Source organism: Ammodytes marinus (genome assembly GCF_949987685.1).
Source record: "Ammodytes marinus genome assembly, chromosome: 5".
Taxonomy (NCBI): domain Eukaryota; kingdom Metazoa; phylum Chordata; class Actinopteri; order Uranoscopiformes; family Ammodytidae; genus Ammodytes; species Ammodytes marinus.
In genome coordinates, this window is record NC_137234.1 from 6,904,440 (window position 1) to 6,919,236 (window position 14,797).

At 39.9% G+C, this 14,797-nt stretch overlaps 2 protein-coding genes across 6 annotated transcripts in view; one reads left to right on the plus strand and one right to left on the minus strand.

Moving 5' to 3' along the window:
• Positions 1 to 455: 455 nt before the first annotated feature.
• LOC307250179 (proton myo-inositol cotransporter-like) lies at positions 456 to 11,076 on the minus strand. 4 transcript variants are annotated; one of them, XM_080027173.1, is made up of 14 exons: positions 10,081 to 10,219; positions 9,657 to 9,784; positions 8,541 to 8,879; positions 7,475 to 7,634; positions 6,815 to 7,023; positions 6,238 to 6,346; positions 5,843 to 6,006; positions 5,140 to 5,254; positions 4,617 to 4,742; positions 4,082 to 4,200; positions 3,576 to 3,728; positions 2,654 to 2,814; positions 1,221 to 1,289; positions 456 to 1,108 (listed from the first exon to the last, which is right to left on the minus strand). In XM_080027173.1, the coding sequence occupies exons 1-14, from the start codon at positions 10,110 to 10,112 to the stop codon at positions 1,100 to 1,102; spliced, it is 1,893 nt and encodes a 630-aa protein (XP_079883299.1). In that variant the 5' UTR covers positions 10,113 to 10,219; the 3' UTR covers positions 456 to 1,099. The 4 variants fall into 4 exon arrangements, with proteins under 4 accessions (XP_079883299.1, XP_079883300.1, XP_079883301.1 ...); XM_080027174.1 differs by lacking the exon at positions 10,081 to 10,219 and adding an exon at positions 10,999 to 11,076 and having other exon boundaries at positions 456 to 1,289; XM_080027175.1 differs by lacking the exon at positions 10,081 to 10,219 and adding an exon at positions 10,999 to 11,057 and having other exon boundaries at positions 456 to 1,289; positions 9,657 to 9,787.
• Positions 11,077 to 12,177: 1,101 nt separating this feature from the next.
• Positions 12,178 to 14,797, plus strand: part of lrrk2 (leucine-rich repeat kinase 2) — a 40,117-nt gene continuing 37,497 nt past the window's right edge. For both annotated transcript variants that reach the window (XR_013844886.1, XM_080028067.1), the window contains exons 1-2: positions 12,178 to 12,706; positions 13,455 to 13,540. Coding sequence is in view for 1 of the 2 variants with exons in the window: in XM_080028067.1 (XP_079884193.1) it covers positions 12,571 to 12,706; positions 13,455 to 13,540 (222 nt within the window). In the remaining variant the exon portion in view is untranslated. The remainder of the gene's footprint in view (positions 12,707 to 13,454; positions 13,541 to 14,797) is intronic.

Below are 14,797 nucleotides of genomic sequence, written 5' to 3' on the forward strand. Positions count from 1 at the left end.
GACCTACTGGTGCCAAAGCGAACACTTTAGTCTTTTTCTATAGAGGTCATTATACAGACAAATGCCCACTTACAAAAGGCAGTTTCTCTTCACAAACTGCTCGTGGTTGGAGCATGCACACAATGCAGTTAGACAAGCCCAAAGCTCATACACAGAAGAGTTGGTTTGGAATCATCCAGTGTCCACCTAGCATGCATGTGTGAGAATAGTGTCTTTGAGATAAGTACACCCCCCTACAGACACCTATATATATCAATATACGTAGGTGTATATATATATATAAAAGTACACCCCTGTTTCAAATGCAGTGCGGAGGAGCTTGTAACCATAGACCGTATATGCAGGTTTGATGTTAAAGTTTATAGTGTGTGAGAAAAATAATCTTCATACTTATTTTTAAGCAATTATTTGTTTTTAAATTGTAAAAATCACATCGATGAACAGAAGATAAGACACAGAATGTAATTCTATATGCACCGGGAACACTTTGCATACACAATGTAAATGACAGTAACAAAATCAACACAAACCATGTGTTATTATAGCTTTAAATTGGATCAATTGGATCTCATTACACTCATAATTATTGTTCAAACATTTAAGACTCTTGGACCTTATGGCAATGTCAGAATTTACAATAGCTGTACAGTTTACAATACATAGTGCAATGCTTTCAAACAGATGCTGGTAATTAATAAGACTAAGGCTACATCAATAGTGGCAAGGTAAAATCACTGCTATCACATTTCTTTTAACAAATATGACATTTTGTGAAAGACTTACCAATCTGTCACCACACAAATATGTAGAAATACGGATTGAAAATATTTTTGTTCCCATAAATATGCAGGTTTTTGTGCAAATTTTAGTCTAGTGTAGGAATCCTACACAATAAGAAAAAGTGTGGTCTAAAATTTAAAAAATTCAAAAGTGACACTTAAGCCTATCAGCGGCACAGACATGTTTATTTCTAGCTTGCAATCCTATAAAAACTTGACCGAAATCTTGTGCAGTTTACAGAGCCTAGGCTCTAAATGTTACGTGTGCTAGTGCAAACGGGACGGTCTATGACAAGTTGTTCAGGACTATTTGGTCCCCATTATCTGAGCTGTGAAAAAACAAGGACATGAAATTGAACATTGGAAAAAAACAGGTATTATTGACGTAAAGCAAAGCACAAAAAGTTATTGGTACACGTGGCACCTTGAAACTGTACTTACAGTTATATATGCAATGCCACTGTCTGACCCCAGCGCTCCATAGTTCCCTGGACCGGTTTCCACACTTTGCTAGAAAATTTAAAAGCAACTCATTCTAGAAATCTGCCATATAAAAATATATAAATGTATTTGAAAAAAAAGAAAAGAAAAAGAGGCACCTCTTTGGTGTTTTAAAGTGCAATCCCTCCCATTGTGCAGCAGCAACCCACAATCATATACTATACCGTTTTACACCAGCACAGATGAATGCATTAAACCCATGTTAATGATTTTAACATGAATGTGTTTGGAAAAAGTTCGACAGAATGTGGAGGTAACATTAAAAAAAAAAATAGAGGTAACATTATTGGGCTGTTATTTGAATTTTGAAGTCAGAATGGCAACATAAAATGGATGCTTGGCCTGTCTGAAATCATGCAAAGAGTTATTTACACTACAGCTCTTTCAAATTTTAAAGACACCCTTCTAAATGTGTCAGGTTTGACTATTTACCGGTATGAGTTCGAGTATAATCAAAAAATGTTGTCTGATTCTGTTGACAACCCCCCCCCTCATTGGTCACCTGATTTTATCCAGGGGCCGGTTTCCCGATAACGTCTTCGGGGAAACCGGCCCCAGAGCTGTTAGTGAAAATAACTGATGTGACAGAAAGGCAGAAGAAATGGTGAGTCAGTAACAAAGTAAGTTGGTGTCTGAACTCACAAAAAAAAAACTAAAATCAAAATGCTACGTTCTGTAAACAACTTAAATCACTCCCCAACCTCCACCTTGAATATACTTAAAAAAAAGGGAACAATTAAAAATGACTTTTCTTGAGAGAGTACCATAATCCGTTTGAGTTTCAGATATTCGACATCATTTCTTTAAGACAATACTTACAACACTATCTTGGGATATTCATTGTCCCAGTAACACTGTTTTTTCACTTACTTTAAACCTGGAAAAAGTCTTGCACCAATGTTCCCTTTTAATGAATACAGACGGAATGATGGTAAAAAGAAAAAAGAAATAACAAAGAAAATAATAGTATGCCAACTCCCAGGTGAAAAAAAAGGCAGAAAAAAACAATAATTCCCAAGACAGTAACCTGAATGAGGGCAAAGTAAAAATTATTGGGCCAGTTTCACAGACATGGATGAAAAGCCCTGTCCTGGACTAAAATCTACCTTCAATGGACAATCTCCATTCAAAATTCCAGACTAGGCTTATATACATATCTACAAAACCAGCCTATAGTTACATCAATCATTTGAGAGCCCAAGCCTTTTTGTTGCTAATGCTACACCACAGCCACTAGAGGGCAGTATAATCACATTTTCTCACCACATCCACAAACCAAAAAGACAGAGGTGAAAGAGAAAGTTCCCTCCCAGTCCAGTCTACTCTACATCAGAAGCCTCGTTGTCAGAGTGGAGGTAGTTGCTGCCTTTTACCCGGATGTATTGGACGTTGTGAGAGGATGATCCACAGTGACAGAGGGGACTGGTGAACAGGCTCTCCATGTCCTCAAGCTGCAGGCCCTGAGTCTCTGGCAGGCAGCAGGCCACGAAGAGGAGACCCAACACCACCAGGCCCGTGTACAGGAAGAACGCACCTAGAGGAGACATTCACATTACAGTCTGAATCAAGTGGACAATTTATGAAGCAGCTGAAAAAGTTTTTTTAATATTAGACAGGCTTTTGGTTAATGTACACATGAACTCCGTTTCCGGACATTTGGGGTTATTCATTATCATATGACATTGTTTAGTATTAACTTTCTTGGTGCAAAATCAGTGTGAGCTAGTGAGGGTTCATGACACTTTGAATGCATGAACGGTAGTCAATGGTAGGGAGAGGGCACCTTCAGTCTATGTTCAATGACTGGATCCTACTATGATTTGGTTTCACACTGTTCTATTTCCAGCAAACCGCTACTGTCCTGTTGCTATAAACAAGAAGATGTTTACAGTAACTATGCCTGGTTACATAAGGAGCAAAAACAACCTTTTATAGAGCAGGCTTAAAGCTAAAGACTTCACTCTGAAGTTGCAATAAATGCTTAAAATGACAACATAGACTTAAATTTGCATTAAAGCGATTCTGGAGAACGTGTGTTGTTAAAATCCCTTTTTGTCAAAATCAGTGATTATCTCCTCACGATCCGCTACCTGTCTGTATTGTGTGTGCGCCCAGTGTTAATACTCAACCTTGGCTCTGTAAACGGGAAAGTTGCTAGCTAAGGTGGGCCACTTTATTTACCTACCCTTTTATTTACATACCAGATTACAGAGCCTAGACTGTGTATTAACACCAGCGTTTTTTTTCAGGCACAACTAAGTATATATATATCTGACCTCCTGACAGTAATCTTACCGTAATAAGTGAGAAACTCTGCGACGTGTAGGAAGGTGAGAGACACCAGGACGTTAAAGATCCAGTTGACTCCTGATGAACAGGCGTTCCCAGTGCTGCGCGCCCACAGAGGGTAGATCTCTGAGTTCACCGTCCAAGGCATCGGGCCCATTCCTAACACACACAGAGGCACTCTTTAATAAACAAAATGCTTGTTATAAGGCACTTAGGAATACATTTGTTGTTAGTCTCCACAATTCCACACATAAAACTGTTATTTTAAAGGCATTAATCTGCAGCTTTTTACTTGTCAGCCTACACGGTTTGTGTAACACTGCGTGGAATATTTGTATTATTTTTGTGGTTTTCGGAGTCGTAAATGAATGAATGAGATTCTGTTGAACCTGCTAGCATCCTTTATGAAAAGTGGAAACTAAAATAAAATGTAGAGATGGTTTGTGCCATTATAAAATAAAAATGAATTCATATTAAGATAAAAAAAAAAAACGAGGAACTTGGTTTCAGACCTGGAGCAAAGAAAGCCAGGTAGAGTATGAGTCCCAGCAGGACGACCCAGGAGTAGGATGTGGGACAGTAGTTATAGGCCCAGAGAGGACCGCCTGTCTCCTCTGTCTGGTTGGAACAACTGGATGAAAAAATACATGGCAAGGCATTTGAAACCAACATATCTCTACAGGTTATTCAAATCATACATCTTGATAATCCAGCATCATACATCTGGTTTGCAGGCAGTTCTGTGAGCTGTGTTATGAAAATACAGTAGCATGCTCTTTTCAATTTACAAAAAGGATGTTGCTCCCTTAGCTTCAGTCATGCAGAAAAGTGAATTTCTTCTTCATTGCGTTTCATACAATTTTAAAAATATATATTTTTTCTATATAAAGAATGTTTTTAAAGTTATTCCCTGTGCAAAGCAAGAAGACGGGTGCTAAGGTTGGTATAGGCCAACATTTAATTGTGAAGTTGTATTGATAGTCATGTGAATTGGGTGTTGGTAAACGATGTCGTTGACGTTTTTTCACAGATGAATCAGTGTCAGACCTTCCCCAGGCGGCGTGGTCTGTGGACGTCTGTCCGACAGGAACGCAGGACGAGTCCAACACTTCAGTGGCGTTTTCACGATAACAGAATCCACAAGCTGGATCCAACATGCAGGACTCACAGGAGCTGGGGGGGAGAGAGCACAATGGTAAACCTCTCATCTGTTAACACTATCCATGCCCAAAGACACAGACACGGACGAACACACACGCACGCACGCACGCACGCACGCATGCACGCGCACACACACACACACACACACACAAACAAACACACACACAACTGTCACTATCCACTGACAGGCATTCACACACCGCCCTGTCAGCAGTGATAACCCAATACTTTGATTAAAAACAAAGAAGCTTTAAAATCTGTTACTCTTTGGGACCGAACAACAGAACCTGACATTTATTGTTGAAGTTTAAAGTACACATTACCAATCCAGTTATGTTGATGAGTAAGAAAACAATGAACTTATGTCTCAAAATGAAAGTGAATGCTTGGTGGTAATGATTAAACTTACCCATACAGTCTGCAGGTGGAGTTTTGGGAACCGACCGGGTGGAGGGTGACGGGAGGAGAGTTCTGGGCAGAAAGCAAGAACCCGACTGCCAACAGAGTCAGACTCAGACCAGTGCCTGAGTTAGAAAAGAAATAATGACATTAAAGCTCAGAAAGAAGAGAAAACATGTCTGCACTGTCAGCTTAAGACTTTAACTACAATCTACTGTAGAGAAAATGACATACTGTATGTATGCAACCCACAGACATTCCCTGTGCTTTGACTGTCCCTGAGAATAAGAACTTTATGGTAACATTCTATTTATTAATGTATTAATTTGAAAGTTTATTTTACTATTATTCAAATTTGTTCATTAATTATTGTGTGTGTGTGTGTGTGTGTGTGTGTGTGTGTGTGTGTGTGGGGGGGGGGGGGGGGTTACAGTATTATATGGTAACATTAGACATTATAGTTGATATAGTAGACACACAACTGTTTCAATAAATGATGGAATTACTCTTAAGTTATGAATAGTTACTGTTATGAATTTACTGTATATGCAAATATCATTGGGTTTAACACATTGCAAAAATGTAAAACGTCAGTGAATGTAAATCACAAGTTCTCTTTAAAAATGTTTAAATCAAACTACTGACAACTCATTTGTCAATTTAAAAATAAAAATCAATCCACGGTCAGTCGATTAATCAGTGACATCACAGACCGAAGAGACTGCCCAGGGTGAGCTTCCTGCGTCCCACCCTCTCCACCAGCCACACTCCCAGCAGAGTGAACACAAAGTTGGTAGCAGCGGTCGCCGAGGCCAACCAGATAGCCTGCTTATCATCCCGCACCCCCGACATCTGCAGGATAGTTGCGCTGTAGTACCTAGACATGAGTGGAGAGGGGAGGTTCACTTACAAGCCACATCAATTTACATACCAAACCACTGACTGAAAAAATCTCAGCTATTTCAACCTGACAAGTTGTTCCAGTTAGTCAGGTGACTAACATACATGTTACAGAAATAACACACGGGTGCTAAATGTATCACAATTAAACAGTAGTGGGTGGAGATACTTATATGGGAGTTATGACATAGATCAATAGACAACATACATGACAGTGTTGATCCCAGAAAGCTGTTGGAACATCTGGAGGCCACAGCCGACAAAGAGGGCTCTGCGAGTCGGACCGTAGCTGAGCATCCGCACAATCACCAGGCCTCCTGAAGAACACACACACACACACAACAAAGCATCCTTAAAGAATATGAACAATTTAAAGGAATATTATTATTTTAATTGTGTTGGCTTGTTGCCTCAAGGCTACAGAAACTATTCCTTTAAGTTTATGCATAGCTAGTTAGTTTATCTCATTTACTGGGAGTCAATAGGTAGCGCTACCCTGCCTTCAGCGACAATCAGAAGATCTGATTAGAAGCAGGCTAACGCTACCCATTGACTACCAGTATATTAGCTAAGCTAACTAGCAATTAGCGACTGTTGCCCATTTATACTTCAAAAATGGACGCACAGTAAAAGGAATGGGTTTTCTGTCGCCTTGTCTTGAACCGTCTTGAATTATTCTTTTTTCTTTTCTTTAACTATTCTTTTAACTCATTTACAGTTGGTTATGTCACATCTAGACTGTATTTATCAATGAATTTTCTTCTGTATTTCCAGTCCTCTCTCACCTCCACCCCCGTCTTTCTCCTCCTGCTCTATGCTGGTCCGGATGGTGTTGTATTCCTCCTCTATACTCTCTCCTCCTCTGATGCGGCTCAGAACCTGCCGTGCCTCTGTGCTCCGGCCCTTCTGAAGGAGCCAGCGCGGGCTCTCAGGCAGGAACACAAAGCCCACGAACTGCAGCACCGACGGCACAACAGACAAGCCCAACATGTACCTACGGGACAGGGGGGAGGGAATGGTGAAAGGGACGTCAGGGTAAACAAAACCCTTCCATACAATCTCATTATCTCATAGTATTTCATGTGTGGAAAATGGAAACAACACACAGATTTAACATTCCTGTTAAAATGAACCCAACAGTCTACACAAGTTGCACAACAACTCACACTACATCTGGTTATTTGTACACTTGAAGTCGATTTGATTCTGTTTTAACATGATGCATAACGACAGTGAATGTTTTTGTCAATGTTATTTCAATGAATGTTTTTTCAGTCAATTAATTGAACGTGTTATAATAATGCAAACACAAATACAAATGTCTAAGCAATAAAAAGTCCCTAACACTATGCTAAAATGCATTCTGTGCAGAGGATTGAAGCTGCTTCTAACAGGCTCAGAAAGAAAGTTATAGACAGACAGCGTAGTGTAGAACCACTGCATACCTCCATCCGTCGTGACTCATGTAGCTGAAGGCCCCGTCGATCACACTGGCAATGAACTGTCCTCCAGTGATGAACAGAGTGTTGATGGTGACCAGCTGACCTCTCTGGTGAGGGGGGGACACTTCAGCTATGTACACAGGGACCGTCATGGAGGCAATGCCTGATGGGTAGGGATTAAAAAATAGACAAGGTGTTTCATTTTATTTATTTGTCATCACATAAACGCTTTTTGAGATTTTCTTCAAACTTTGCACCAATGTCCACTATAATTTAAGGATGAACTGATTAGATGTTGGAGAAAAATGGTCAAAAGTAACTGCAACCTTACGTATTATTAGGTCGCATTGACTTTGTACGATACTGTAGCTTCATAGGAGCTTTAACTTCTTCAGAGCATTGCCTACCACCACTGTACTTTCACCGTTCGGCAATTGTATACCCAAGGAGGCATACAACCGCTAGATGTTAGTTCTAATTTTCTTAGTATATTGTGTTACATGATCCGCAGGGCTGTGCTTGATTCATGCAAACACAGAGGCTGTACTGGAAAAGCAGGTCAGGTGGGGAGAGGGCGAGGGAGCAGACTTTTGTTTATGTGCAAGAAAGCATGCGGCTGCTGTTCTGCAGGCTATAGGAAACTTAGGCACTTAAAATGTTTAAAAAGGAAATGATCCCAAAACTAGTCTGTTTGATACCTTGTTGTAAAGGCCCCCAGTCCAGCAACACAAAAATAAATCAGCAAAACTAAAGTGTGTTAAAAAATGCCTAAATGTGCAATGGTACATGTTTAATAGTCTTATTGTGTGTGAAAATAAACTGTTGCAGTATCATCAATACAGCTCAATATATTTGAATGAGTGCTCCTTAATCTTATCTGGTGCTCCTCACTTTGTCAAGTTGGGAGCATCAGGCAGAAGGCTACAACCGTCATACAATACTTTGTCAAAAAGTTTCAAATTTCAAGCCCCTGGTGGAAATATTTGATCGGATAAAACCATGCTAAATGGTGCCTGGTCACTTTGCCTGGATGATAAAGACCACATACAACTTCCCAACAACAGCTCACCTATGCCCAGACCGACTGTGATTCTGCCCACTAGAAGGACCACCTTGTCCGGGGCGCTGCACATGACGATGCCCCCGATGGTGAAGATGAAACTGGCCAATAGAATACAGATCCTCCGCCCCAACCATCCATTCAAATATCCTCCCGTTAGTGCAGACAGCGCCGCGGCCCCAACTGTACTGGACACCAATAGCTCCTGCCACAGTGTGTCCAGGTTCATCTCCTTCTTAAGCAGCAGCATCGCCCCAGAGACCACACCGGTGTCATACCCGAACAGGAACCCTCCCAGGGCCGAGAAGAACGCCAGCACGTAGATGAACCCGGGTGTGGAGGGGGCACCTAATGCAAACCATAGATAGTATATAAAAAGATGCAAACACATGTATTTATGGTGAAAAAAATTGAAAGGGAGCTGTAAAAAGTTCTTACTGGTTGGTATGAGTCAAAGATCACACCGAGTTTAAACAACTGCATTTAATCCAAGCGTTCAATAAACTGCGATACAGACAGGAGGTAAAAAAGGGAACTAGCCCGCCGCGGGGCATTCTGATTGGATGAGGCCACACAGTACGGTGGCTCATAATGAACAAACTGTATAATCATTTAACCAAATGATCTACAGGAGCTATCAGAAATAGGGTGAAAAAACAGCGTAATATAAGCCCACGACCTGATGAAGACATAAGCTTATATGCTTAAATGAACAGGGAATTCTATTTAATGCACTCAGATCAAAAGACAGGTATATTACGTGGAGTCAGTGATTTTGGAAAATGCTTTATGTCAAAATCAAACCCGTTTACTGTGCCTAGGTTGTGTATTAACACCAAAACATTTTCAGTGCATACACAGAGTAGGGACAGTGGATTGTGAGGAGATATTCGCTGATATGGACAAAAAGTGATATTGACAACAAGCATTCCTAGAGTCACTGACTCCACCTTTAAGTAGTAATTTAAGAGCTTGTATTTAGTTCAATGCAGTTCAATCGCATATTATTTGTGACAGAAATGTGGACAACCGTTTGTCACTTGTACCCCCAGGAATCGCCACAATTTATACAAGGCACCAAAATGAATGTTGAAAAAGCGTCTAGACTAATTTGCATGCATGTACCTTGGTCCAGGAGAGCCCCATCATTGGCAGAGTCTCCAATGAGATTCTGCTCTCCATTTTCCTCTGTTTTCTGTCTCCCGCTGCCCATAAGGTTGATAATGTGCTTCAAGCTGTAGTCCTCATGGCTGCTGCTGGACATAGAGGGACAACCACCAGCTGTGTCAGTCAACCTGTCTTCTTGTAGGACTACTTCACTCTCACTCATAAGGTGCAGTCATTTGTCAGTGCGCATACAACTTCTTCAACACAGCACAAGTAAGCCCAGATTTAAAACAGATCATAATCATAGGCTGTGTGTTATATTTCGTCCACATTATATCCAACAGAAAGTTCCGACCTCAAGCTGTGTATTTTCTGGTCCTGTTCGAAAAGGAAAACAGGGAAGAATTAAGCGACCACGTCATCTAAAAAAGCTGTTGTTTACCATCTCCGCTGACGGGATGACAGTGTCAGCATTCAGTCTCGTGAGACGTTTGAAATGTTGCCAAACGGTGCATTTTAATGGCTTTAAACTGACTAAAGCATTGACTTCAAAATCTATTGTTTACCATATATCTATGGGTTTACAGCTCTGCACTGCGCGCGGCCATGTTTGCGCGACGTCATACATTCTATGGACGTCAGCTGACAGCACCACGCGGAAGCTCAGTATTTTGGTTAAAAAAAAAAAAGAAAGTGGTCCCCCGACTTGTAATATAAGAAATATACCACAAGTAAGCGTGTTCGTCCGCATCCAACTTATTTAAAATGTATTTAGAAATACTTATTATGGGCCAATAGCTATTTCTCTAGAGCTAAGCGCCAAACTCCATTGAAAATATATATAATTTTTGTGAATTTTCGCTTAAGAGTTCAAGATATGTATCAAAAATCAACAAAATATGTGCATATGGTCTTCTCAATCAATTCGGCATAAACGACCAATAACTGCATTTCAATTTGTTTGCAGAATATGATTGGTTTAACCTACATAGCCACTATTTGGGGGAAGTGAGAATAACTCAAAAGCCAACTGGAATATTCGAGAATTTATTGGAAAAGTAGACAATTGTTTGCTTTACATAATTATAAAGATTCAAATGCAGCTCTAAACAACTTTTAAGGTAATGTCAGTCACACAACCCAATTTTCAAATTCAGATTTTTTATAGGCTAGCCTAGCCTTCATATCAATTTGCCAACACAGCCTAAGCCTATCAGAATCGTCTCTAAACAGCTGACAGGTATTGGCTTAGCCTAGAGCTACAAGCTGGCACATTCACATAAAGACAGGTCATAAACCCAAATACAACACTCTTTAACTTAACAGATATACGCCTGTGCAGAATAACTCATAACTTTACCTCTAAAAAGCGTATTGTGTAGAGCACTTGCAGCTGGTGGTGTGTGTCCTGGCTCTTTTACAAACGGGAAGTTTGTCTGGTGAACCCGGATCATATGATGTTGCAGGAAAAACAGAGACACGCCCATCATTGAATAGAAGGCTACCTGAGTTGCTTCCAATGCTAATGTCATAGCCTATTATTTACTATATGGTCATAGCCAAAGAAGAATGTAATAGACATAGTGTTTACTGCACTAGCAGGAATTTGCATTGCACGAAATAGATTCAAGGCTGAACACATATGTTTATATTAGCTGTTGCTATTCACCCTTGATGAAACAATGATTGATGAATTTGAGTTTTATTTAGCAATTTTAGGGCATGTCCCCTTTTAATGAGGAGATCAGGTGAGATGTTTGCCTATTTATTTGGTTATTTTTTCAAAGGAATTGTAGGGCTTCTTTTTTTAACGTCCTTTGCATTCTCCTTAATTAAAAAAAAATACAACAACTGCAAACCACATGTTTATTTGTATACTTTCTCATAGATTATTTTAATGCATTTTTAATTAATATAATTTTATGTTTGGGTTTTCAACTGACCCCTTTCACTTAGTTAGACCATGGTTAGACACATGGCAATCTTTAAATTTGGCTGCTATAATTACCGAACGAGTGCGGATACCGTACGTACACTGCTAGAAGCGCAGTACAAATCAGGGAAACAGAAAAAGCGGGGATTTTTACTTAATGAATCGCAGTTCTGTGTGAAATGATTAATGCCGAATTTAGATTGATCTCCCAATAAGCTGGAAAAAGCTATACTACTTTTTCTACTGGATATGTATCTTTCCCAATTCGCAAACAAACATTACGATGCGGGGTTTTATATGGAATACGGCGCAAATCAAATCAGTGCCAAATTCATCTCACCACATAAAAAGCATCTGACATCTGACACCGGAGAAGGAGGATGGACTTTCAAACACAGCAAGTTTTATTTCAATTAAAAATCTATCAGGTGAAAAAAAATAACGTTATAGGCTAGGCTAGTTTGAGCGAGTGTGGCGGATACGTTGTTGACCGTTACTGCTGCCCCCACTTTAGTGCTGCACGCGGTGTTTACCGTTTCCTCTTTAACGAACTGGGACGTTTCTCTCTCTCGCTCTCTCTCTAGCCGGAGTCATATGATGGGGCTGTAAACTATACGAAGGAGGAAACACGCCTGTCTTTTTTTTCTCCCACGGACAAAACAGAAAGTTTCCAACTCCACAAAGAGGAACGTGATTCTCCAAGTTAACCAAGGACCGTGATGTCAACGTCGGAACTGAAACTACACTGACAACTTCCCCAATCGTGACAGACAGTCGCGTAGCTGCATTGTAGACACAACATTATGACGTAAGCCTATTCTAGCTAGTTTTACAGTAATGTGGTACATTAATATGCGTGACATGCGGCGACACTGTGGCCACTCGAAGCGAAATTTGTTTGTCAGTTCGGATTTGGGAGGACTGTAGGTTTTACTGGCTCGACCTCAATGCACGTCCACAAACTCTTCATTTTGGAAGGACACAGTATATTCAAAGACCATGGTTAACAAAGAGGAATTGGAGGAAAGGCTGAGGAAACTGCTAGTGAGGCTGAACACGCCGCAAGAAGACAGACAACTGAGCACGTTGATTCAAATCATCCAGGATCTGCTTTTCCTGGCGCACACCGACAATGGTAGGAAACACATTGCATGCATGTGTGTCACGCTACTCATAAACACGATTTCCTCTGGGCATGTTTTTTTTGGAGGTAGCCTACAGCAGTGGACGGGAAAGTAGGGATATAGTCAAGTCAATTCAAACTGTATTTATATAGTGTATTTAAAACAACATAAGCAACATAAAAACACTGGGATAGCCTATATAAACACAATAAATAGGAGCATAATAACATGTCAAAGTGTCAAGCTCAACTTGTATTAACATTGTATTATTGTTTTGTATCACTGTATGTAACCTACTCAGGTCTTTTGATACTTGGATATGGATATTTTATACATATTTTAACCTATAATACATCAGTGTAAAAGCACTACATTATAAGTCTACCCAGTGTGCAAATGAAATGCCTCTTTGATGTTGTTAGCCTATTATTAAATATTAACCTATATTACTGGATTATTATAGTGACTGATGGTGCGTCATTCATAATTTTCATTTTGCACTTGGTGGAGCCTTCCTCCCTCCAGATACTGTAGTGTACATATGTTTATCTTCATTGTGCTTTAAATTTTTTCTTTATAAAGTGATAATATAAAAGTGAGATCTTCTCCTGAGGGACTAGTGACTATACAGTAGCTGTTAAGAGAAATGAAAAACATTTGCATTGATGACTCATTTGCATTTTAAAATATAACTTTGAGTGTTACATTTGTGGTCCCTTCCTTCAAAGCTAACTTGTTATCTGTTGTTCTCTGTTGCAGCAGCGGAAATGTTTGAAGAGAAAGACGTCCACACACCGCTCATGGTGATGCTGTCATCTTACATCAACAGCCGAGGAGTCCAGCAGGTGATGTAGCACATCAGAAACATCACAAACCTTTGATGTTGTAGTTTATTATTTTACCATTTTGCATTAGCAGTCAGTGTGTTATTTCTTTCACATCAAAATGGGCCATCTCTTGGGAAGTCTGGCTGTGAAAAGAGGGAAAAAAAAACTCCCATGTGGTGGCTGTAAACATGGCTTATTTTAATCAAATATGTACTTTAGCAACAGGGTTAGGGGAACACTTATTGTCAATATCAGTGAATATCTCTTCACGATCTGCTACCTGTCCATGTTTTGTGAAAAAAATTCCTGTGTTAATACAGCCTAAGCTCTGTAAATGGGCATGTTGCTACTTGCTAGCTACGCTGGGCTTCCTTTGTTTAGATACTAGTTTCCAGAGCCAAGGCTATCGTATTGACTCTGGATTTCTTTTCAGTGCGCACACACAGTACAGACAGGTATTGGATCATGAGGATACATTCACTGACACGTTTTCTCCAGAGTCACTGACTGACTTCACCTTTAAACCAGACACATATTCAGGTGTTATACGTGCTCACAGCAGCATCACCTGCCCTGTGTACTGTAGCTTTAAAGCCATCCCACAGCTGACATGCCTACGCCTGATCCAGTTTGTTTATAGCATCTCGTGACCGCAGTGTATTGCCGCTTATCAGAGGAGAGAATGCAGCACGACACTAAACCGAAAGTCAGATAGTGACTCAGTCATAACAGACTCTTTTGAATGATAAGGCAAAATCAAAATGAAGTATTCAGAGGTTTGTAGACAGTTGTATGATGCATATCGTCAGATACCATGCAGGTAGGATTTCGTCCCGAGGATGTAAAGCTCAAAGATAAGACAAGGTTTTATGCTACAATGGAGTCAAGCAATTTTAGATTTTATTATTGTTCCACATCTGGATAATTTTTTACATCTTACATGTAACAAAAAACAAAGCATCTGCAGATGAAGATGCAACTCATCAGGAGGCCTTCATCTCACTAGGAATTACTCTTCAGCTTTAATAATAAACATAAGCTAAACTACATGCCAAACTTTTTTTTTCATTTTTCTTTATTCTTTTTTCCAGATTGTTGTATACAATTCACATTCAGGATTGGCTCAGCTATGTTTAAAACATGTGCTTGATCGGAATGCTCGGAAGAAAACTGTTGGATATGAGCAGTGGAGGCAATTTGAGTCTTAATAATTGCAAAACTTATTGTGTAAATAATCTACAATCTGCCCCTCGGCCTCTAAAGCATATCAGAGCT

Bases quoted from the DNA above. Each gene is read 5' to 3' on its own strand.
- LOC307250179 (XM_080027172.1), bottom strand. From the start codon at position 10,112: ATGCTGACACTGTCATCCCGTCAGCGGAGATG. The intron at 9,785-10,080 runs GTAAACAACAGC...TATGTCCAGCAG, and splicing joins TCATCCCGTCAGCGGAGATG to CAGCCATGAGGACTACAGCT. The intron at 5,255-5,842 runs GTCTGTGATGTC...TTTCTAACTCAG, and splicing joins CACCCTGGGCAGTCTCTTCG to GCACTGGTCTGAGTCTGACT.